This window comes from Pavona decussata, unplaced genomic scaffold, assembly GCF_977016875.1.
Source record: "Pavona decussata unplaced genomic scaffold, jaPavDecu1.1 SCAFFOLD_170, whole genome shotgun sequence".
NCBI classification, from domain to species: Eukaryota; Metazoa; Cnidaria; class Anthozoa; order Scleractinia; family Agariciidae; genus Pavona; species Pavona decussata.
Genome location: NW_028145581.1, coordinates 519,191 through 543,207, shown reverse-complemented (window position 1 = coordinate 543,207; position 24,017 = coordinate 519,191). Strand labels below are relative to the sequence as shown.

The 24,017-nt window shown below is 37.6% G+C and overlaps 4 protein-coding genes and 1 long non-coding RNA gene across 5 annotated transcripts; 3 read left to right on the top strand and 2 right to left on the bottom strand.

Moving 5' to 3' along the window:
- Positions 1–8,999, bottom strand: LOC146464001 (large ribosomal subunit protein mL45-like). The gene is made up of 8 exons (XM_085083811.1): positions 8,932–8,999; positions 6,373–6,592; positions 5,495–5,550; positions 4,643–4,695; positions 3,739–3,837; positions 2,456–2,504; positions 1,422–1,577; positions 1–355 (listed from the first exon to the last, which is right to left on the bottom strand). Exons 1-8 carry the CDS (start codon positions 8,971–8,973, stop codon positions 146–148), a joined length of 885 nt encoding a protein of 294 aa, XP_084939937.1. The 5' UTR covers positions 8,974–8,999; the 3' UTR covers positions 1–145.
- A 191-nt stretch (positions 9,000–9,190) lies between these two features.
- LOC146463999 (cytochrome c oxidase subunit FA4-like) lies at positions 9,191–14,076 on the top strand. The gene is made up of 4 exons (XM_085083813.1): positions 9,191–9,343; positions 10,668–10,756; positions 12,153–12,213; positions 13,003–14,076. Exons 1-4 carry the CDS (start codon positions 9,311–9,313, stop codon positions 13,069–13,071), a joined length of 252 nt encoding a protein of 83 aa, XP_084939939.1. The 5' UTR covers positions 9,191–9,310; the 3' UTR covers positions 13,072–14,076.
- LOC146464000 (uncharacterized) lies at positions 11,704–12,019 on the top strand. Its single transcript, XR_014856754.1, has 2 exons — positions 11,704–11,831; positions 11,872–12,019. It is a non-coding gene; the product is annotated as an uncharacterized LOC146464000 (long non-coding RNA).
- A 1,355-nt stretch (positions 14,077–15,431) lies between the features above and the next one.
- On the top strand, positions 15,432–20,566 carry LOC146463998 (cytochrome c oxidase subunit FA4-like). The gene is made up of 4 exons (XM_085083814.1): positions 15,432–15,580; positions 17,308–17,396; positions 18,732–18,792; positions 20,317–20,566. The coding sequence occupies exons 1-4, from the start codon at positions 15,548–15,550 to the stop codon at positions 20,377–20,379; spliced, it is 246 nt and encodes an 81-aa protein (XP_084939940.1). The 5' UTR covers positions 15,432–15,547; the 3' UTR covers positions 20,380–20,566.
- A 2,351-nt stretch (positions 20,567–22,917) lies between these two features.
- Positions 22,918–23,975, bottom strand: LOC146463997 (uncharacterized). The gene has a single exon (XM_085083812.1). It carries the CDS (start codon positions 23,839–23,841, stop codon positions 23,062–23,064), a length of 780 nt encoding a protein of 259 aa, XP_084939938.1. The 5' UTR covers positions 23,842–23,975; the 3' UTR covers positions 22,918–23,061.
- Positions 23,976–24,017: the final 42 nt, after the last annotated feature.

Genomic DNA, 24,017 nt, shown 5'->3' with positions numbered 1-24,017 from the left:
TCGAGCACGGTGGAGAAATGTACCAAAATTCATAACGCACGTGCAGGGCCTTTGTTTTTCTCATTATATCCTGTCTTTTTGTGACGTTCTCGTTGCCCTCGCCGTAGTAGCTTCTTAAACTCTCTATTAAACGATTTGCTTTCCTCTACACTGACGGCACATTCTTGCCAGTTAGCTGTTGTTGTTCAGTATCTCGTCTTTTCATAACTACAGGCGCTATCAGCTTCCCGCACACTTTCCACTTGCCGTATTTATTGGTAAGGTGTCGTTCAAACACCACAAAGTCTACAACTTCCTTGACTTGTTTATCACTTCCTGAAACGTGGCGTCCATGTTTATCTTTGATGGCGAAAACCTTCAAGCAACAAATAAAAAAAGAGAACAATTCAATTCATTCATTCAACAACTCATTAATAATTCATAAGGCCATTGAGCTATCAAATGGTCGATAAAACATCACGTGTAGTGGTTTAAAAACCCGATAAAACCTCCTCCTTATTAGTATGCGGTGTTTTATGTTTTTCTCGTATGCTAATTTCCAACGTTGACAAAAGCATCATTGTTCTGAACTCTCTTGACACACGCTTTTCCAGGAATGTTTTTGAAGCCGTTCAAAAAAACTCTAAAAAAAACCCCTTTAAATCCCAATAAAACACTGCTGCTCGTGTTTTAAACATTTCGTTAAAAGATCAAATTACCCATACAATGATCGTAATCCCGGCATAACGCACAGGTCAACTCCAGCAGTACCCATCCCCACTCACCCCTTCCCGGGCAATTTTTGTTACGACTTCTTCAAAATGGTGGATACTATACGAGCCACACTTAGATACTTTCTGCTACTTTTTTAAGCTAAAAAACGAGATGGTCCCAAGAAGACTCGAACCCGAGTCGTCGGATTCCCAAGCGGGAACCTTACCACTGGACTACCAACGACTGGCTACCAGACTTTTCAATTTTCTGGCAAGGTATCCTAACCCTGAATGTAACGGCTAACCGGAGTGTTATCTTGTTAGTTACCAGTCTGTCACGGAAAGGATCTTAAGTGCGCGAAAAAAAAAAAAAATAAATAAATAAATAATAATAATAATAATAATAAAAGAAGTCTGCCTGCGGCTGGAGCTTTGACAGCGCTGACCCTACGAGGTCTACTTCGTGGTCTACAGTCACTGCCTTTCAGTGATAAGTTCTTCGGCAAAGACGATAATTTTGTGATTAATTGCGTCTGAAGGCGCATGTAGCTAGTAGTTTGTGAGAAGCGATGAAAACAAGGCTTCCAAGAAAAAAAAACTGTTGTGGTGGTAAACGGAAAGGTAATCTTCTCGTCTTCTCAATCGGAATTTTGTTTTTGACGCGCGTTATTTTTTGAGAACACCTAAACAGACTACATTAATTCATTATTGCGAAGCCGGTCTTCCTACCTGTTTTGAGTGGAGCCTGACAGTAATTTGAGCAAAAACGTTGGACTTGTCTTCAACGGGGTTTGCTCTGACGTGAACGACCTTAGGCCTTGATAATGTCGACACGTAACGCCAATGAATGTTTTTATCTGGGGTGAAGAACTCTTTCCTGAGAGACTAAGAGAATACATACAGAGGGAAGTTAGAAACTTGTGTTCGGACGATGGAAAATTCCCTGACCGTGGGACCCTGTGTAAGAGATACAGAGTTTTCAACAGTGTTGGAGAATACCGGGTCTATCCCGAAAAGCACAGGACGGGGATGTTCGCGCCATGGGGCGTAAAGCGATTGTCTAGGGTACGAGCTTTTAGGGGGTCTGGGGTATGCACTCCGAAAAATATTTGAAATTGTACCCAGGAGACTTAGTTTTCTAGTCCTGGATTATAGCTCAGGTCATTTCTTGGAAAAATTGATTCTTGTGACTTTGGGTTTCAAAACTCTCAATGGCTGAATTATAAGTGTTGGACAACACATGGCAAGCAACTGGACATTACGTCCTCAAACACTGAAGCAACCGATGAAGGTTGTTAAAATCCATGTCACCTCTATTCAAACTTGAAAATGTTCGATAACAAAGCATGCCATATCCGATACCGAAATAAATATAAAACTAAGTAGCGTTTCTTCGTAATGTGTTAACCTGTGATCGAGCTATATTTTAGTTTTCCTTAGTTAATTTTTTCCTGGGAGAAACGTGACAAGGAAAGACCTGTTGACCATTTAAGGGTAACAGTGATCAGCATCAAATTTCTCCTTATATCAACGAATATCAATGCTTATTCAACCCATGAGGTCATGAGAATTAAGGATATGATCACCCAAGGTGAATTTTCTAAAGATTCTACTAAAACTTCTCCCCAGTACCATTATAAGAAAAAAAGTATGGTGACAAGATAGGAGAATTTGTTCTTTGATATTAGGGGTTAAAGGGTTAATGTGTGACCAAACTTACACCATGCAAATGACAGTCTAAGGGCAAGTTAAACAAAGCTTACCAAGTAAACTGAGCTTGTAGCTAGATCCTGAAGTTTTTGTTTGTCCTTACTGCAAAAAGAAAATGGATAATAAATACAATTGCACTCTGTAATAATCATGCAGTTTTGAAGCTTCTTTGGTAAGGCACCAGCCTTCAGATTAGATCAGATAGGATAGGATAGGCTAGGATAGGATAAATTTATTTATTATTCCACTATTATGTCATTTGACCAAATAAGGTAAAAAAAAATGCGCAAAATATAATACCATAATTTACTGTAGTGTCCTGGCTTGACTGGTTTACAACAGAGAGTTTACAATCATTCTCACGAACCAAAACTGATGGATAGATACATAATGCCGGGTGTATTTCAACACTCTTTCTAGAAAAGAAAAGCCAAAATAACAAAATATTTTTGTAGTGGAATAATAAATCTCTTATTCGATGGTTTTAAATAATACCCACAGGCATTTTGCTCATTGCTTGTATTTTTCCTTGCCCCTTTGGGGCTCGGAAAGATACTACGCAACTATCAAAATATCTGCGCGTATTATATGTAAAACCATTGAATAAGATACATTTATACACGGTATTTCCATCAGCTACATAATTATCATTATCAACTAACTATCTATCTACCAAACTCGATGATGACAGTTAAAAGTTTGGCCAGTCACACTATCAGGGTCTTCAAAATAAGGGCACGAAAAGTGTGTGTGGGTGAGTAGGTGGTAGGGAAAAGGGGCTAGGGGGGGGGGGGGGGAAGGGGGCTGGGTGGCAATGTTAACTATCATAAATATGTTGCTAAGGAAAGTTCTTTCTTCCTTGGGGTGCTCCCTTATCTAGGCCAAATGGATATGAGACAACCCCGAAAGGGTACGGTTGTTGAGACATTCTGGTTTGGAAATGGGTACTGGAAGTGATTTTAACCATGTAGGTCTGAAGCTTAAAAACGTATGGATTCTACAGGTCATGTTTGAGAATGCTTCACGCCTCTGACAAACATATTGTACCAAAGTTTGTGATGGTACACTTCACTCACAGTATAACTTATTATCATGATTCTCCCTGTCAAGTGCAAGTTTTACTCACGTCTCTTCACTAGTACACAATTTTCCAGGCGCACTGCCTTGATCTCTCGTCTCTTCTTGTCTATCTTTCTTCTTCCATTTCAAGTGTCAATCATACATGTACTAATTTGTAAAAATGTCACATCCCGTTCTAACATTAACCCAAGCTGTCACCTCATTTCTTCATGTACTCAAAAATTCTAAGTAAATTGATTAAACAATTCACACAAACCTTACGAGTGCATTGTTCACACCAATGTAAATGTTTTGAGCTTCTTGGCCAAATTCTTTCAACTTGAAAGGCTTACAATGTTTCCGGACATGGGCAAGGCTGGAGAAAAGTAAAAGAGAAATCTTAAAGTTAGAACAAAATTTACATTTTTTAAATGTTACTACAGCATGTTGGGAAAATCAGAAACAGAGGCTCTCCCAGTATGTTGTAACAATAGTGAAACCCTGTGCTATGGGTGTGACTACTTAGGAGGGAGGGGAAGGGGTCCTTTTCCCTTAAATTTGAACTTCTTTTTGTATACATAAAAGATGAAACTTTAAAGAGTGAAAACAAAGTTTTGGTCTGATTGACAGAAGGTTCAGAAAATTAACCAAATCCAGGCACTATTTGAAAAGAAATACATGTAGGCCACCATCAATGAACAATGGCTTGATTTTTCTACAGCTACCATAATTTATTTAATTTTTCCATTAAAATTTTTAACTTCATTTGGTAACTTGTGACATCGTCATCATCTTCATCATCATCATTATCACCATCATTAATCTTTATTTATACACAAAGTCGTATCATTACCTCAAATGATCTTCCTGTAAGCCATGTGAAGCAAAATTATTTAAATGAAAGCTACACTAAACACAGATTCAGTGACCCCAATACCCAAAGGATTAACAACCCAAACCATCAAAATTAATAAATTGTAGTTTATGAAAAAAAGTCCAGTACAAGTGTGAATAAAATAATTGGGATTCAATGAGACTGTCACCTTTAATCAAAATGAAAATTAATTCAAAGTGGTCTTACTGAAAGGTTTTAATACTGTGCTATGGCATCATTGAAACCTAGTATTTTGTGAATTCTCTTGCTATGAACTAATTTATTATGAATGTAATCATTGCCTTACCTATAAATAGTCCACAAACCATTTTTGAAAGCATTCCATCTTTCCTTTATACCCTATGAAATGAAAACAGGAATGTTGAAAAAAACCAGCATAAAATCATAACACTTACCTTACTTACCTTATTATAGGAAATTAACGCAGATTTTAATTAAGTGGCGTTAATTTTAGTTAGCGTTAATATCCACACCATTAATTAAGTGGCACATTAATTTCTGCGACCACTTATTCCACTATTTTCGCACCAAATTCTCGATACACTCCAGAAAGGAAAAATAATAGTTTTATCAGGGTGGATATCCACTGGTATCATTAACACTGTGAAGAATATTCAAAGTGGTCACATGTTTAGGAACAATTCAATGACCACTGTTTGCATTTCAGATCTTTACACTTAGCGTTAATTTAAATTTGTTCCTGTTGTCTCTGTGTAGTTCATGTTGATTTCCCTTATTGTGAAATTTTAGTACTTCTTTAGCATTAATTTCCTGTATTGGGAAGTAATTTTAACTTCAATTCACGTTAATTTAAGTCGTGCTTATTTCGAACACCTTAATTAACACGTTAATTACTTGGTATTCCACGAGTGCATGTTGGATACGAAATGAAAGATAGCTAAAGAGGAGTGTAGTGCCGAGTTGGCTATAATCATCTCATATCCAACAAGGATGAATGGGATAATAAAAAATATCATTGTTTCATTGAAAACACGAAGTTACGTTTCTTACAAGATATCTGTTCGCTACAGACAACAAATACTCAGTGTACCATGACCATATTTGTGTAGTTTTACAGTGCGTCTTAACAACAAGTATGTACTTTTTGAAACTATGTATTGTTTTGATTCCAACTCACGTTTGGTGTAAAAAAGTGAAATCTTCTAATTGGCAGGTAGCTGCTAAATATCATTCCTGAAAGGTACAAGACACAATTCTCTTATCCTCATAATATAGCAGGAATTTTAAAGTTACAAGCTGGCAGATAAGTACTGGAGTAGAAGAGGACCAATTCATCCTGTTTTGTTCTGAAAATGGGTAAATCTTTATAGATGCCTACTGCTTGGCGTGGTAGTGATTATCGGACTTTGATGCTGCACCCCAACTTCAGTTTTTAAGGCAGGTTATTGTGGACAGGCCTGCAGACAGCAAATTCTTATATAGGTTGGCCTCTCTTAACCAACTGGAAGGGAGTCATACTTGCAAAACCCCTATCAATGCTTAGCTGCAGGGGGTGGAGGGGTGGGGGGTGGGGAAATGGCTCAATCACCCTAATGCATTTGTGGATGGCCAAAAGGGTCACTGAGCATCTTAAAGTTTAAAAATTAAAAAAAAAAAAAAATAATAAATAAATAAATAATAAAAATAAAATGAAAAAAATCTTTAAAGTGAGTACAGTAAACATACTCAAATTTAGAATAGAAGTTTATTAAGATGGAACAAAATATAGCTAACATGGTTTCGAAAAGCATAAAGATAGATAACATTGATGATTCGGTATGTGCTCAGTCATCAATCAATGACTTATACGTCATGACACATCACTTTTAGTTAGATTTTAAATTTGAATGTCAATCAAAGCAGACCTTATCCTATCATTTTAACATGTCAGCAAACAGCTCGCCAGCTGGCTTGCAAACCCTGGACTGATCTTTTTCAAAGTCCATAAACCTTGAACATTGTAAACAAATATTTCCTGAATAAAAATACATTCACTGAACATTTTAACTCAAATACCTGGACTGTCGATTAGCATAGGCCTGTCCATCTTTCGTCCATCGTCATTCCCTTTCATCATTCCAGGCATTGATTTGATCATGGCTTGTCGGTCCTTCTTCATCGGATTGCTCCTTTTAGGAAAAGGTGACGTTTTGCTCATTTTTGGCCTTGTTTGTATCAGTAAAATGGATGAGACCATGGAATCGTGAGCTCTGAAGATAGTTGAAAGGCTGCATACCTGTGCCCAAAATAATGTATTATTCATATGACGTAGCTTTGTTATTATAATGTAAGGATCAGACTGTTTGTGAAAGTCTGCGATCCGTCTTTAGTTAGGAGAAGCATGGCCAAATGACTGGTATCACTAAAACAATACTGTAAAATTCCAAAAACAACTTACTTTCAGGATATTTCTAGTTATGTAATCTCTAATAGTAACACCACCCTTAATAAAACAGCTTCCATGAAAGTGACTGTGGGTAAAATCCATTTTCAGATTATGATCAGCGGCCACAGATCAACAGACTGAAACAAACATTAGTGGTGGGTCCAGAGCTTTGCCTAAGGGGATGGGTGAAGGGGGCAACAAGAGGAGCTTGGGATGTGAATGTTTCTCTGCTCAAGAGGTGGGGGTGGGGGGGAAGGGGTGTTCCTCTGAGAAGTCACTGCACAATATCCTTATTGTTAAAGTCCTGCACGCTTTGGGATGCCAGTGAAGTCCGTACCTGCTAGCAATGACAATGAAGTTTGCTAGCTATTGGAACTTAAAAAAAGCTAAGAATAAACACTAAATATTGTGTAGTTCCAGAAAATATCCATACCCCCACCATGGAGGGAATTTCACATAGGACCCCCCCACCCCCCAGGATTTTCCATTTTCGAGGTATTTTTTTGACCCCCCCACCCCTTTGGAAATTCCTCAACTACAGAATACACCCCCACCCCCCTCTGGAAAAGTTTTATTTCAAAAGAACGCCTCAAAAATCAGTTTGATGTGAACATTTTAGAAATATCAAGAACTGCCTACACGAGGAGAAATATGGGTTATCAAAGAGCGCGCGCGCTGTAACAAGGGTTTCTCTAAAACAATTAAACAAAGTTACGTCTTCAAGAAAGATCTATGAAGTTGCTAAGTTGGTAAGTTACAATTTTGAATAATTATGTCTGACATGAACGTGAAGTTGACCCTCTGGAAACGTATCCAACAATTCACCCCTCCTCCCCTCTGGAATTTCCTGGGCCATCGACCCCCCCACCCCTCTGGAATTTCCAATTCCCTCCGTGGTGGGGGTATGGATATAATTTTTCCGGAACCACACATTATAATAAAAAGTAGGAGTACATGTAGGAGGGGGTGGTCAATTCGTGCCATTTGGTAGTGGTAGTCAGGGCCGTAGTCAGACTTCAGAACAAGACGAGGCAAGTCTCAACACCGAAGGCACAAGTTGCTTAAGGGGGATGTGGGGGCATGCCCCCCCCCCCCCCTCCACCAGAAAAGTTTGAAATCTAGAGGCTCAGAGATGCTCTTGTAAGCATTTTCCGTGGTATTTTTCTTCAGAAAAGTCAGTCTTGGGCAAGTATAGAAGTTCACTTTTTTATTGCTTAGCGACATTGGTGCCAATTTAATGACCAATTTGCATTTTAATCTGCATTTTAATACCCGTATGCAAGAGACTATGGTCTCTTGCCGTATGCAAAATCTTGACTTGCTTCCCGCTTTAAAATTTCACTGTACCACCAAGATGGAAGTCGTGGAAGCGATAAACCGTATTAGTGACGATCACCTCGATTTCCTGGAAACCTTTGAAGAACATCGAAAGGCATTGCTACATGTCTTGAAAAACACCTCTGCGATAACCACAGCTGTACTGGGAGAGGATTATTTAAGACAGATAGTAGAAACCTATTTTGGTCTGAGAGACAACATCACCTTAATGGTAGACAGTAGGGATGTTCTAGAGGCAAACCTGTGTGAGCTCCGTCAAAAGTTTTGAAATGCCTCTCTAACGCCAAACAAATGCAAACGGCTCTTTTAAGAGCCATTACAAACGAGAAAGGCTTGATCCACAAATCTTTTTTATCTATTCTTTTACATTTTCTTTTCGCTGAAAAGTTCAATATTATAGTGTTTGCTTTGTTGAGCAGTGAGGGAGGGGGGGGGGGGGGGTGGCAGTAGGAATGGTCTGAAGATTGTGGGTGGGGAGATCAAACACAAAAAAAAAAGCCCAATATCTCTAGCCCAAGAGCTGAGGTTGGCATCTTTGGGAAGAAACCTAGCTAGCTAACTACTTGACAAGCGTTCCTAACAGGGCCTCATATTGTGTTTTCAGAACTTTAAGGCACACATTTCAAAAGTAGTGGGATATTCTGTCGTTATACAGATTGAATTTTCCTTACACAATCTCGTAAGCGGTCTCAATAGGGTACTGACGAGAAGAGCCAATAGTTTTACCAGTCCAGCCATAGTCTCTCTTTTAAAGTAATCTTCACTGATTTTATAAGATTAATAGACAAAGACTTACAAGTTATATTGAGATTCTAAAATTACCAAACAAACGACACTTAAACTAAACTAACCTTCGATCGGCTGCAACCAGCGAGAAGCCTTGTGGCCGCCATCTTGGTTTGCTGAGCAGCCAGGCGTAATCTTCAGGCAACCTTGTTCCCAGGGTCTTCGCGAATCCAAATTAGCCATTTCCGAGAAGACCCTGGGGACGAAGTTTGCCTGAAACGTGCCACTTCGCTCGTTCCCCGGGGCGGGAACGAGGCAAATGACGTAATGAGTGAGCGAAGAAGGACGTGACGTCACATGTGTCACATAAAGTTTTCGACAAGGAAGAGGATAGGTTAATTATTTCAAGGGACGAGTTGGTTCGGTTCGCTCGGAATATTTATCAAGCGATTGCCAGTTGCTGTAAATTCTTACAGTTTAAACGCGTTCAAGTGATCAAGGAAAATGGTTCTTGCTGTTATCAAGAAAGCACCCGAGGTAAGGGGCCTTTTTTTTTTTCCTGCTAGTTCTAAACGTAATTTTCAAAGCATGTCGTGCAGTCGAACACGAACCATCATTTTAAGTATCCGCTTCTTAGAAAACAAAGACGAATTAACGAACCCATTGCGTTTTTAAAGAGAAATTGCATTTTTATAGGTTATTTTGACTAAATTTCTTTATCTTGCTTATTTTTAAAGGTAGAAAACATAGAGGTTATTTGGCAGGGAAGGGGAGTTGAAATTACCTTGAATATGTTATAATTATTTCCAAGAATTCAGGAACAGCTGAAATGCGGAAGGAGCATTTGAATCCACGTAATTCTTTCATTATTGTTATCCAAACATTTTTCCAGAGATAGATTCAAAGATCAAATGTTTTTTTCAGGACCTATGAACATGTTTTCAACAGGAAAATGAATATTCAGAATTTTCAGTGGTCCGTTTGGTAAATTTATGCGACTTCAAAAACCCAAACAACCACAAAGTAAATATGAAGCGAGACAAGCACCAGACAAATCATAGGCTTGTTTTGTTCACCTGTAAAATATTCTAAACTTTGAAGATCATGTTCTTTCTGGAAATAGCTTACACTGAAATCAACCGCAGGATACAATAACCATTTCAAAACAGCACATAACAGGCTTTGAATCATACTTGCATTTCTGCTATTTTGGTCAAAAAATTCGGTTTTCCCAAGGCATAAGAATGTCGGGTTTAGCGCGTGGTTATCTGTTGGTGGCCAGTATTTCATAGGAGATAAACCCTTTTTCTGATCATTTTTTCCGATAACACTAAATTCGATCTCAGTCACAAGGCAGGCACTGGTCTAGCTACCGAGGTGGCTTTACACCAGAACATGCTGAGAAATATTTAGTGTAACTTGTTGGCTTTTGTGTTTTTACTACGTAACGCCTCAAAATTGACTTCTTTGCAGCTTGGCCACAACTGCTGCGGAAGGAATAAGTCAATTTTGCTTTTCGAAACGATTGTGGTAAAGCTGCGACGAAATTTTCAAAGGTTGTGCAGTAAAGCATGTTTTATTGTGTTTCCTCCAACTTGATTCGCAACGCAGTAACGCACTCGGCTATTTTTAGCTGTTGCGAGCCAATTTGTACATGAAACTTTGCCAAGTGTAGCACCGCCCTTAAAAGCTTTAATCTGCTCATGCCAAGTTACTTTCATACCCACAGGGACGTTTAATTTGCTCCTCATTAATTTGTACGATGTCGATGGAGGATTTTTTTCAACTTTCGAAACTAATCGTGTATAGTCAATCTTAAAAACTAAACGGTGTAACTTTTACTTTCATTGATTTTCTTCAGGTTCTCCCGTTGATTGTGATCGTTGGAAGTGCTTGTATTGGTGGTATTGGCTTCACAGTGAGGCAAGCTATGAAGAATCCTGACGCCAGGTTGGTGTTAAAAATTTGTAATGTCACTAATTATGCATGATCACCCAACAGAAACAACCCTGCAATAGTTGAACTTTTAAAATGATTGCGATCATCGTTTCGCTAATTCGCACGTGATGGAATTGTTTCCTCCATATTGAAACGTTTTTCAGTTCCTTCTTCTGTTTTTCCGCGTTAATTCCCTTAAAAGGATTACACGTCTTACAGTAATATTTATTATGTGACAATTATCACGTCCGCTCTGGGGTGCGAGACTGTTGACATTGTTTGACACGATTGCAAATGACACAGCAAATCGAAGAATTAACACGTCTTGTTTCTGTTTTGCTTTTGTTTTATTTGTTTTTCTATAAATTTTGAAAATTCGATCACCAGAGAGTATAGTTGAAGAGCGGATAACATTTTTTTTGTTTTACAAGGGAACAAGCCACGAGCCGAATCGCGCAATCGTGACTGCGAAACTAATTGCTATTCTTGGCGCGGTAGTTGATACAAATACGTCACGCGAGGGGTAAATATTGGGTTTTACGATGTAACGCTGAAAAACAAAACAGGAAAATTACGATGCAATCAATCTTCAATTGCGAGTGACAATACAATCTAAGATAATTCTTTGTAGTTTTAATGTTTTTTCTATTAGACTTAGCCAAGTTCAAAATCGGTGCCAGCAGTGTTTATAATTCTCGTCTGAATGTGATGCCGTTGTGAAGCTAAATTTAGCATGATATGTTGATTTAGTCAAACATAGCTCATAATAATTTTGACAGTTTCCTTGTGAACAAAGTTTAATCTCAGCGTTTTCCTGTCTTTCCGAGAAATGCAATAACTATTCACCGTTGTGCTGTGTCAGCTGTGAGCAAGTTTGCCAACTCCTTTAATTTTGGCTACGGCCTCCTCGAAGCTTGAAATTATAGGAAAAACACTTATTTCTTTATCCTATAGTATTTCCCAAGCCCAGTTGTGTTACACCCCATTGGTGTATTTTGGTAAATTTTATCGCTTATGTTTTGAGGGAATCATCTGGTCCTGCTTGGGATAGAATAACAAACACGTTTACACCACGGTTTTTAATAAAGTATTAAGCCGTAAAACCTTGTAGTTTAAGTGAATGCAAGCAGTGTAGATATTAGGATTGAGCGATAAAGAATTTGGCGTTTTCAGGAAACCCAAAGTTTCGGTGTTTCTTTGTTAAATCCAAGCGAGTACTCAACAATATTTTGTTTCTTGTGACTCAAATGATTTTCACAATAACAAAAGACATGCGAGAGTATTTAGCGAAAAAAAAAAAAAAAAAAAAAAAAAAAAACTAATGGAAGAAATAAAAAAAAAAGTATAATGTGACCATGCAAATGAAGTATATCTTTGGTGTTATATTTGACTTTACATATTTTTACAGTTGGGACAGGGCAAATAATCAGCATCCCTGGTTGAACATCAAACCTAACGAACAAGTAAAGGTGAGTTAAAATTAGAAAAAAAAAATCCACAATTTTTCCCTGGATTTGACCCCATTTTTTCCCAGTCATTTACTATTAGCTGACTCAAACTAATTTTACTTTCAGAGCTTAATGGCTCAAATTTAATCTGATAACTCAAACAAATAAATCCGCATCAGCCTCACCGCTTAAGCTTTGAACTGGAAGATTTTGTATATATTCGAATGTAAGCTTATCTGTTTCGAGTCGCACTGATAGCATTTTAATACACTTTTACACTGCATTTAATTGTATTTAATATTTAGTTCTATTTGTATTTAATTTAGTAGTAATGTATTGTATGTATTGTACATGACCCCGCACAAGCCTTCAGCTTTCATATACATCGTGTATAAATAAAGGTAACCTACCTACCCCTACCTTACTTCAAAAACGGCGGCTTGTAAACCTCAAAATGTCAGAACAAAGCAGATTGCCGTGATTTGGGAATTATTTAACCTTTATTGATAATGAGATTGTAAATTGTATGTTAATTTTGTCATTAAATTCCGAAACTAGACCTTGTTGTCAAAAGGCTCTTGTAAAACAAACTCATTGCGCTAAAATGACTGATTTGTGATTTGTGATAAAACCACGACATTTTACAGGATACTTGAAATGCAACACAAGCTCTGCTTACTCAACCATCCTTTAACTCGAACTATTCCCTTGGTAGTTCCAGTTAACACCAGATTCTTAACTGTATGTACGCATCTTTTAATTTTATTTGTGATTTTCACTAAAACTACTTTGATTCAATACTGTTCACAGCTATACAGTCATTCTGATTACTCAAAGCTTGAAGACACAAGACCTTCTGCGGCTGAGAAATCAGACTGAATGTCCTTGCAAGCAGTGAAGATGGTATGAAAACGAGGACACAGTGAAGTTTGAAATATTAATTTAATACAACAATGTTTTAACTTAAAGTACTTTTAAAACACAACTTATGGATAAGATTCACAAAATAATGTAGATTTATTTGTTGAGTTTAGCAAGCTAACTTTCTGTATAATAAATTATTGATAGTTTAGAATTTTGGTTTTTGTAAGAGAAACTTAAGGCTACTAGGGTAATTATTAAGACATTAAGTTCAAGAAACAAATTGTTAACTTTTAGCTGTAAAATACTGTCATTCATTTTTCCAATCAAGATAAATAATATTTTTTGTGTTAAATTGGCAGTCTACACCAGTCTCAGATATAATTTGAATAATCATGACACGTAATTGGCCATCATTTGTGCACTGATAAGGTCTATAGTGTTTAACTAACAGTACGTATAACAAAACCAAAGTAAACACAATGATGGCTTTCTAGATCAGTTTAGTCACTCGATCAACTGAAAATAACAAATTATTGCTGTTTGGCTATTGACTATTACATGAAATAGACAGACTGTGTAACTTGTGAGTGCATATTATGATGGGCCATAATTGGTTGTGACAAATTATTCAACAAGTAAATATGCACTTTCACAATGTTCCTTTGGTATTACCAATTTCTGCATACCTGTATAGAAGATATTGGTTGTTAAAAAGAGGGTAGGGTGCTCAACTGTCACGTATTTGTGATACAAGAAATGCCCATGTTAAAAAAGACATTGGATTGGAATGTAGGTTGTAGATATTACCTACTGCACAAGTACATTTATTAATACTACAGATAATTTTCATGATTCAGATTAATTTGTTTTGCCATACTTGACAATACAAATAGCAAGGAAACCCATTAGGAAACAAGAGGCTAATTAAGACTTACGCTCCCTCATAAACTACAAGATTGATAAATGAATGTACTAAATAAATATAAGTTAAATTCAAGTTTAGAGGATGAAAAATAAAAAGTAAAAAGCACACAAAGAGAAAAGTTTAGACAACAAATCAGGCAGGTAAAAAATTTATAACTTGTAATAAAGAAGTTTTTTTTACTCCGTAATTAAGCAGCTTAATTTATTGTTGTAATTATTTTAATATAATATTTCTTTTTGCCTTTTTGGCTTCAGCGTGTGGTCTTGGTTGTGGCATGCCAGATCAGTTTTCATTCCATCAGACACTCAATTCATTGTCTCTTCAAGGCTGTCCACATTATGCTAAAAAAATTTCCTCTTGTTTATGCCACAAACCATACAAATCTCACTCTTACTATCAAAAGACTAAATTAAAAACACTTCACAGTGCTGACTGCTATGAGTGCAAATAACGTTTATTAGTATACATCTACTAGCGTTCTATTACGAATGCCATTCTCTGATTGGCTACGCTACCCGCTATCTATTCTGTGATAGATAGTGAGTAGCGGTTGTCAACAAAATTCAGCCCACTTCTTAGCGTTTTCGAAGTGTCTGTGAGGAGGATTTGGATAATTTACTTGTTAAGTTTTGAACGAGTAATAGATTTATACTAAACAATTAGATTATTCGCTCTTGATTTCTATGCGTGAGAGCTGATTCGGGCTGCGCCCTCATCAGCTATCACGCAATAAAAATCTTGAGCTCATTATCTAATTGCTAACTGGAAAAACTGGACCTGCATTTTACAAACTAAACCACATCTGCTGCCACTACCTAAATTATAGGAGATTGGGTAAGTCCTTCTGTCTCTTCTGTGGTCAAAAAGGCAAATTGAATTTGAGACATTTTACTACGTGGTTTATTTACATATTACAACTGGAACTTTTCGACAAATTTACTATACCGTCCCATATGTTTTATTTCATCTTTCTTCTCGAATTGGCACGCTTAAAAGTTTGCAAGAAAGACGAAATAAAACCTTTGGGACCGTTTAATAAAGGATGTAGAGATTCTCTCAGATATTTGTAGATCTTTGTAGCTTAGTGGGTCCTTAGTATTTGAAGACTTGTAGTACTACCGCTCTCTTGTAATCATTTTCTTGTTCTTTGTCTACTGTATAGGAAAAACAAGTAAGTTTAAGTTAAGTTTAACTTATTTTGTAGTAAAGAGTAGTAAGCTTTTGTGTCTCTCAATTCAGTTCTTGTTGGCTCTTTGCCCGAATCATGTAAAGCAAGTTTACTGATTGATTTTCGTATTCTTTTTACAAATAACTGGAAGAAAAACACTTAAATAAATGTTTGTGAAATAAAAGTGGCCTGTAGTGAGTATTGTGAAAAATTTTACAGTTTGGGAGCAGTTGAAGCAAATCTTACCTCAAATTTTCTGTGATCATCTTCTGTGACGAATAAGCTTAGCCACCGCGCCTCTGATTCAAGTCCTATTTCACGAGCGCCATTTTGTCGGCCGAAGGTTCTTCGCACTGTTCGTGGTATTTTAGAGAGTACAGTCGCAGCTAGGAAAGAAAATGGTGTTTGCTTACTTAAAGAAATACCCTGAGGTAAGGGAAACGTCACCTTTAGGCTTGATTCCTTGTTTGTGTCAGTAATGTTAAGGTTAAAGTGGATTTCTTTGAATGCGTAATAGTTAGTACGCCGGTTAATTGCCTTCAAAACACTCAGATAAAACTCGAGGGTTGTTTTTGTATCGTTGCGAATATTTAGTGGCATGTAGCTACTCTTATAAATCATAATCCCAGTTCCAATGGGCAACTAGAATAGAGATTTGCAAGATTTTAGAAGATTTTATGGTGAAATTATATCGTGACGTTCGCTGACGCATTTGAGAAATATCATATCAACATACAGACGAGGCGGTAGATCAGTGACCGATCACATATAAAAATCAATTTAATTTTCGCGTTAACACATTTTTCATTGTTTGAAATGGTCTGTTAAATTTATAACAATGATGGTGTGTATGTACAGTTGTAGAAGTGATACATGATGCCACTTGTTTTCTGTACTGCGGCTGAACATTCAGTATTAGAACAATTTTCGTTTGACCTTGAAAGATGGTTTCCCAAAGCAGTTTTTGTTTGTTACATCTGCCTCTAGTTCAAAAAAGTAAAAACAAGGACAAGGTCCTTTTCTGTTTCCCACTAGAGAACAGCCGAATGTGGAACATAGATTGTTTGATTGACCAATATTGGATTGCTGAGCGACATCTAAGAGAAATATGGTTTGATTGCTAGAAAGTTAGTGGCAAATAGATTGAACCAACCACCGCTGTCCACGTTTGGTTTTGTTTGCTAATAAACCAATCAAATTGCTAATGTACAGTTAGTTTATTGGTTTTGTTTGTTTGCCAGTAATCATTTCAAGGTCAAACACACATCACTCTAGATACACGTTGTAGGTACAGTGGAACCCTGCTCCACTGATACCTACTTAATATGGACACCCTGAAAAAAATCTTATGTACTAAAAATTAATCCACCTGATCTGGACACTGGACACTTTTCTGAGTCCAAAGTGACTCTCATACATTGTCAACCCCGCTTTACAGACATTGGTTATCTGTGCACTGTCTATTTTCATTGTCACAATAAAATTATGTACTACATGTAATTGTAGACATTGTACCCTTTCCAAATAACAGTAGTGACATATTTCTACAGGTTTATGCAGCAAAATAGCGTGACATGTTTGATCGGAATGTCTTTCTTTTGGTGCTTTCTGCCTACTATGCATACACAAAAGTTTCACTTCCTTGGCCTTTTGCTACAGTCATTGCTTGTAGCCTTCTTCCTCTTTAACATTCTTTGCTTACTATCACTTGGGCTGGGCAGTCACATTTTTCACGGCTATGTAAAATTTCCAATTTCTTTTCCAATTACCTTGTTTAAAGTAGCCGCAAATAGCCAGAAAATATCCAATATACTCCCTCCCCCCCACAGAAGTTGTTATGTTTTGCACCTCCCCCCGGCCTCTACATCCAGGAAATTCCAGTTTATCTTCATACTTTGCTTCTAAAATGTTGGCTTTTAAGACCACCCTCCCCCTAGGAATTTCCGATGACCTTCCATGGGGTGGGTATGGATTATTTCTGCAACCGTACATTTTTTTCTCGTCTTTTTGTCTGATACATACTGGTAATGATTTCACTAACAAACAGGGAATAGCAGCAGCTATCTGCAGATTAGTGTCATAAATATTGTATTAATAATATTGTAGTTGTTGTTCCCAAATGCAAGCAGTGAATATGTAGTTTTTGTCTTCCTTTCAGCTTATACCTTTGTTCGTTGTGGTTGGTGCTGGATGTGTGGGTGCAGGAGGTTATATACTAAGGCTTGCCCTCAAGAATCCTGACTGCACGTGTGTATCTTGTCCGTGTTTGTTTATTATTGTTAATTTGTAGGTACCTTTGTGTAACAAAATTAATGCAGCAGACTATTTACACGCACAACCATGATCCAGAATGTTGAACACAGGACAATAAATTGAGGGGTGCCTGAAACAAAGCCCTAAATGACTTCTGATAAATAGCTAAATTCTCCTTCCAAATTTCATTGTACTCGCTTGGGAAATAAAAGGAGAATTTGACCTTACATCAAAAGTCAGTTAGGGCCTTATTGGCACCCCTTCAATTGTGAAACTATTTCAAGGAACCATAGAGAAGCATGGAATTAACCTAGAACCTCCGGATTGCAGTGCAAGTCTGGCACCCTGGCCACTAGGCTGCACCACCTATTGACATGATTTCCACTGCCCTCTTGGGTATTCTTTTGGTTTTGAGAATGTGAGCATAGTCTTCATAAATTGTACTGACATGGCTGAATAGCAAACCTAGCAGATGGGAGGATGGGGAGGGAGGGGGTTCGGTAGGGATGCTACATATACCAAGTCTTCTGAGCTGTTCTGTTGTCTTATCTACAGTATTCTGTGTGTGTGCTTTGACCTTTTAAGCCCTAACAGTGATCAGCATCAAATTTTTCCTTGTAATATCAATGCTCATTCCTGAGATCAACCCCCGAGGTCATGGGATTTAAGGATATGATCACTCGAGGTGAATTTTCTTGATATTTTAATAACTTCTCCTTAGTACTTTTATAAGAAAAGTATGAGAACAAGATAGCAGTATTTGTTCTTTGATATTAGGGATTAAAAGGTTAATCAATCCATATTGTTTTTATTTTAATGTCTTGCTGTGATATACAATCATGTAACATCATGGGACTTGCTCTATGGCACACCACTCCTAATATCAAAGAACAAATTCTCCTATCTCGTCCTCATACTTTTCTTATAAAAGTACTGGAGAGAAGTTATTAAAATATCAAGGAAATTCACTTTGGGTAATCATATCCTTAATTCTCATTACCTCAGGGGTTAAATTAGAATTATAAGCATTGATATTACAAAGAGAAATTTGATGCTGATCACTGTTAGGGCTTAAAGGGTTAAAATAAATTTGCAAAAGATCCATAGTTGACACAGATAAAGGTCGATAAACTCTTCAAATTGGCAATGTTACAGTGAAAAACATATTTCAATCTACCGGTCTTTGAACTTACCCAGAAGGCCCAAAAACTTAAGCAAGAGGAGTGTTCTTAAGAAGCCTCTTTTTTCAGTCTGTGAATGTGAAATATTGACTTTATCAAATATAATATTATTACGATCGTGACTCCTTTTTACGTGTTGTTTAAACAGCTGGGACAGAAAGAATAACCCATACCCGTGGCAAAAGATCAAGCACAATGAGTGCATGAAGGTGAGATGTGAAGTCTATATTTTTTATTGCTTATTAAGCGTTTTTACTAGAAGCATAGTTTTGTAGCATACTTGAGTGTTAGAGAGATGCTGAATTGGGGTGTCGGGTGAGGTCCTTGTTCCCAAAAATAATATTCTTGTTTGTCATGGTAATTTCACATTTTGATGTAGGGTGGATAACAAAAAAACATTGACATTGCTGAAAAGAACACCTTAAAATGGGCGATTCCAGAAAATATCCATACCATACCACGGACGGCTTTTAGGATTTCCGAAGGGGAGGGGGGGTTCACCATTATGGAATTCTGAGGGCATGGGGGGTATTTACGATTGGATATCCAAAGGCACTGGTGAATTCCACAGGTGGGATTTCTGGAGTAAAAAGTGTAGAGTGAGTTCCTTGAAAACGCTATTGTAGTAGACTTTTGTAGTTCGTAAATAAAATTATCCATGAACGTATGACCGCGGAAGCAGAAGACAAGCATCGATAGATCATGATACATTTCATGTACACTACATGAAGCATTTGGGTTGAGAACACTTTTCGTGCACACTACATGACATATAAAGGGACGCAATAAGACTCGACGGTATATTTGATCGCTGAAAGATTTTAACTGTCTGAATTTGAGCTATTCTGCTTTGTAAACGTCAAAACAGCACAAGAAAACAAAGAGGAGTAAAACTGCCATAAGTGGTGTTTATTATTATAGCCAAATTCGGACTTAGAAATAAGTTTTCACAGCCTGGCCACTAGCCGTTGGTTTTTTCTTGTTGCTGAAAAGTAAAGCTTGTCGCCTAGCGCCGCTAGATCACAGCCCTGAGGAGGCATAAATTCATGTTCGTTTGTTCATATAGGCGTTGCTAAAGTGGAAAACGTACTTGCCAGAAAAACCGGAAATTCTGAAGGGGAGGGGGGGTTCAAGATTATGGAATTCTGAGGGCATGGGGGGGTAACGCATTTTGGAATTTCCAAAGGCAAGCGGGGGTTAAAACATGGAAGCCGTCCGTTGTTGGGTATGGATGTTTTCTGGAATTGCCCAATTAGTGGAAATGCCAAGTTAAGAGTCTTGTCTTGTAAAAAAGTGATGATATAGTTTTATCAAGTCTGAACATTTTATACACATTCATATGCAAATAGTCTGCCAAAATTCCTGAATTTGTGGAACTATATCTTCACTACTTGTACAGAGAAGTCTCTCAAAGTTGGCCTAAATACTAATTTTATGGTGCTCTTTTCAACTGTTTCAATGGTTTTTCCTTACGTATACCCTGACCTACATTGAAAATTCCAAATTACCATGAATGATGATATTGGTTGAGATCTTTTTCTTGTTATTTCAATCATGAGTTTACAGACACCAGTGTACCATGGACTTAATAATATACACAGGTTAATTTGTGTATTAGAAAAATCATGAAATATTATTATTAAATTTGTTATCATTATTTTATATGGTTGTAGCATACCCTAATTTAGACACAAATTGGTCTGAAGTAACAATTCATTTTATCTGATTTGCAGTTCTACAGCATTGCTGATTTTAAGAAACTGGAAAACACAAGACCAGATGTCAAATTTGATTAAAATGGCAAATAGGCTACAGCAGCCTGCTTCATTTGATTAAAAAACAGTAATATGCTTACGTTTTTGGGATTTGCTACATGTATGTGACTTAAAATGTGGAGTTTTCATAAGCAAAAAAGTTTGGCTCATATGTTGTATGTGTAATGAAGATTTTGCTTGCAATAAAATACTTCCTTTCATTCTTAAATTGAGTCTAGTAGAGTAGCCTGTCACATTTTAGTTGCATTTTAGTTTATATTATTTTATATTAATGGAAATTGCATTCAGAGTTCTTGTTAGGAGGCGGTAACCAGCTATTTTTACTGTGTATTCCCACAAATGTTACAAGCTATAATTGTGAAAAATGTTTCCGAAATTATTGAAACTGTTTCAAAATTCACCCTATTTTGTAAAACATCCTTGGTTTGGTAATTTCCATAAATTATGTTAAAACATCCAGCAGATAATAATATCCCATTGAAAATCTATCGCCTGTAAGGAAATCGCTCTTGGTTTGAGCATTTTCATCCGTCAAAACAATGGTAACTTTAAGTTGGCCACCATGATTGGTTTCCATGCCATTCTTCCTGCGGCCATCTCGCTCCCATCATTCCCTGGGAGAGGGCGTTCACCTGCTAAGTACTGCAAATTTATCACATCCTTTCACAAATCTTAACAAGAACCCTGACATTGCGTGGGAATTTCACCATTATAAACAACCGTTGATCTGACAACGTTGTCACTACAACACCTGTTTCTGCTGTAACGTTTTCCTCAGGGTCTTTACATAAAAGTAGTTGGGAATGACCTGGCTTGCTTGCTTGGGAAGTTGTTGGGTGAGAGGAGTGGTTTTGGGATTCTTGAGCACAAGTGCAAGACACCCTTTCCACGCCTTTTCAACCTGCCATCAGTCAGGTTATGGCCTGCCTACTTTCAAAGTGGTGAAGGAGCTGTCAAGGTTTTAGTGAAAAGGGTCTCCAAGCATCCTAAACATGCTCACTTTCTGCAATGCACTCCACAGACTGCTGAGTTTGAAGGTTTTAGTCTGAAGGATGCCTGTCCGGCTATTCAATGAACCCCCACTTGTTTGAAAAAAAAAACAACAACAAAAAAAAACAACAACAAAACCAAACCAAACCAAAAAACCCGACAACTTAGTGAAAATTGGCCTAATTTAGCTACTGGTAAAGGTGTCCTGGCTAAACACATGGGAGCAAGGTTTTGGCCAGAAAGGTGAATTTTATTTTCAGGCCTCAAGAATGGGGAGGGGCATCTTTGTTTTCAATTCCTGAGTTTTGAACAAAAGTCAAGTCAACTTTTCCAAGTAGTTATTGTTTTCACACAACTGACCCCCCCAAAAGACAGTAAATCCAACCATCTTGTTAACAGCATCAACTGCTTATGACCTGTTGTTGGTCATGTAATTTTTATGGAGTAGCAAATTAAAGTGGATTTAAATAGGTGGTAAATACATTTGGAGCTCCCAATGCCCCTTCTTGGTTATGATATAACAGGTGCTTGGATACAAAGGGAAGGTGGTGCAAAGGGAATAAATTTTATAAGCAGAAACAAGGGAGATACATAATTATTATGTAGGACCACACAGGACAATGAAGGAACCACAGTCTTTGCACAGAACCTTTCTTTCATCCCGCTATCATTTGCAATTGACTGGATCACAACCTTGTGCATCTGGTGCCGTGGTATATCAGTAGTTTGCAGCAAACTTAAAGGGGAAGTATCATGGGGTTTTTGGTATCTTTTGATAAAAATGATGAAATAAGACCTTCAATCAGCTGCCAAAATTAATAATTGTAGAATGACGAGAGAAAAGAAATCAACTCAATTCTTGAAAGGAATAACTCGTAATCTGTTCTAGCGCATTTTGGAAACAAAAATGGGAGTACTTGAAAAACATTAGCCTAACATTTTTCAAGTTTCAATCATAACCGTCCCACTCTGTCTCTGGCTAGAGGCACTAATTGACAGTTTTATTGCACTGGGATGGTAATTTATAACAAAGTTGACAATTATTTTGTTGTTTCTGCTGACAGACAACATTTTGGGGTTTTGAAATGACAGTAAATTTGCGTGATACTTCCTCTTTAAGATTTAGCAGTAGGCCCACAAATTCAAATAACTGGAACCACTGAAAGTGAAAAATACCTGTACATGTAGCTTGGTACTATCAGTTTCACCACGAAAACATTTCCTGTTGACTCTATGCAATATTCAAATGGTTGCAATCAGATCAGAGAAGTACCATTGCTTAGACTGTACCACTCTTTGTTGAAGTTAGGAAATGCTGTTTGAGGCTATAACTAAAAGGTACAGCACTAGAAACTTTTTGGTTGGCAGCGCTTAAAATTAAAATACATTTTAACTCCTGAGAGGTATTAAATCAGTTGAGTGTCAAATAGCTCTTGAAAGTCATGTGTTTCTGCTTAAACTCTCATCAAATTTTTCTTGGGGTTTTTGGTGCCCTAATTAAATTTTCGATTATCAGAATTTTTTTGGGCCATAAGAAGTTCCAATCCACAAACTTGTGGAAAGGTGATGCAGATCACCTCTTTCATCTTTATGCCGGAGTTCCACCCCACCCCACCCTGGACCCTGGGGGCTATTACACGGTCTGGTATAGGGGTAGGTACAAAGGACCCCTTTAGAATATGGAAGAGTGATGAGAAAATGAGTTGAGTCATCTTACAAGTTCAAATGTTTTGCAGCTTCTTTAAAGCTAAGGGCACTCAGTTCTTTCTTGTGTTTCAGCAAATATTTCTTCACACTGGAACTGTATCTCCAAGCGTGCTGCCGCAATGCCCACCCAATAGCCTTCCTGATGAAAAACTCTTCCTCGTGAGCTCTTTTACTGCAGAACCGAAACAACATCTCCTCGTCTGTTTCTTCTTTGTAAGAAAGCTGATGCAGCAAGGCAGTCCTTCTGAGCCACATATTTTCGTGGTCGATCCACTCTTCCATGACAGCTTTACCTTGATCGCGATGCTCCTTCACAAGTCGTCCAACCATTTTGTTCGCGAGTGCATCGACTGTGTCCCACCAAGACTTCGTGGTGATCAAGTGTTCCATGCACTTCATGTTGTCTTCGAATTCTGTTGAGGCATCCAAGTGCTTCTCGAGATAATCAACAGCAAAGTATTGGAATTCACGTTCTGGTTTAGCCCACAAAAGGACAACGAACTTTCTAGTATTCTCAGAGTTCAACTTCTGTTGCACAAATTCTTTGCAAACGCTTTTCCTTGTAGGGCTGCTTAGACCAAAGAATTCGAACTGATCCCTCATGTATTTCTTCATGGGTTTACTTTTCTTGTGATCGGCGTTTTTGCGAAGTTCCTGAGCAACTTTCTCAACTAGGCTTGTCACCTCGTTCGAAGTGACACTTTCACCACTTTGATCTCCTTTGGTGAGCTTTTTTCGTCGTTTATTCTCCCGGTTAACAGTCGAAGAAGCACTCCTTTTACTCATCGTTGAGAGATTTAGGCGAAAAAGAGAGTGAAACAAAAAGTAACGTACTTTTCGAAAACCAGTGGATTATGAGGAAAATCTCTTCCCATCGATTGATCAGAACGTCACGCTATGAACTCTATAGTCACGCAATCCAAAGAAAGGACACTTCATGAGGGATATTTGACAGTGTAATG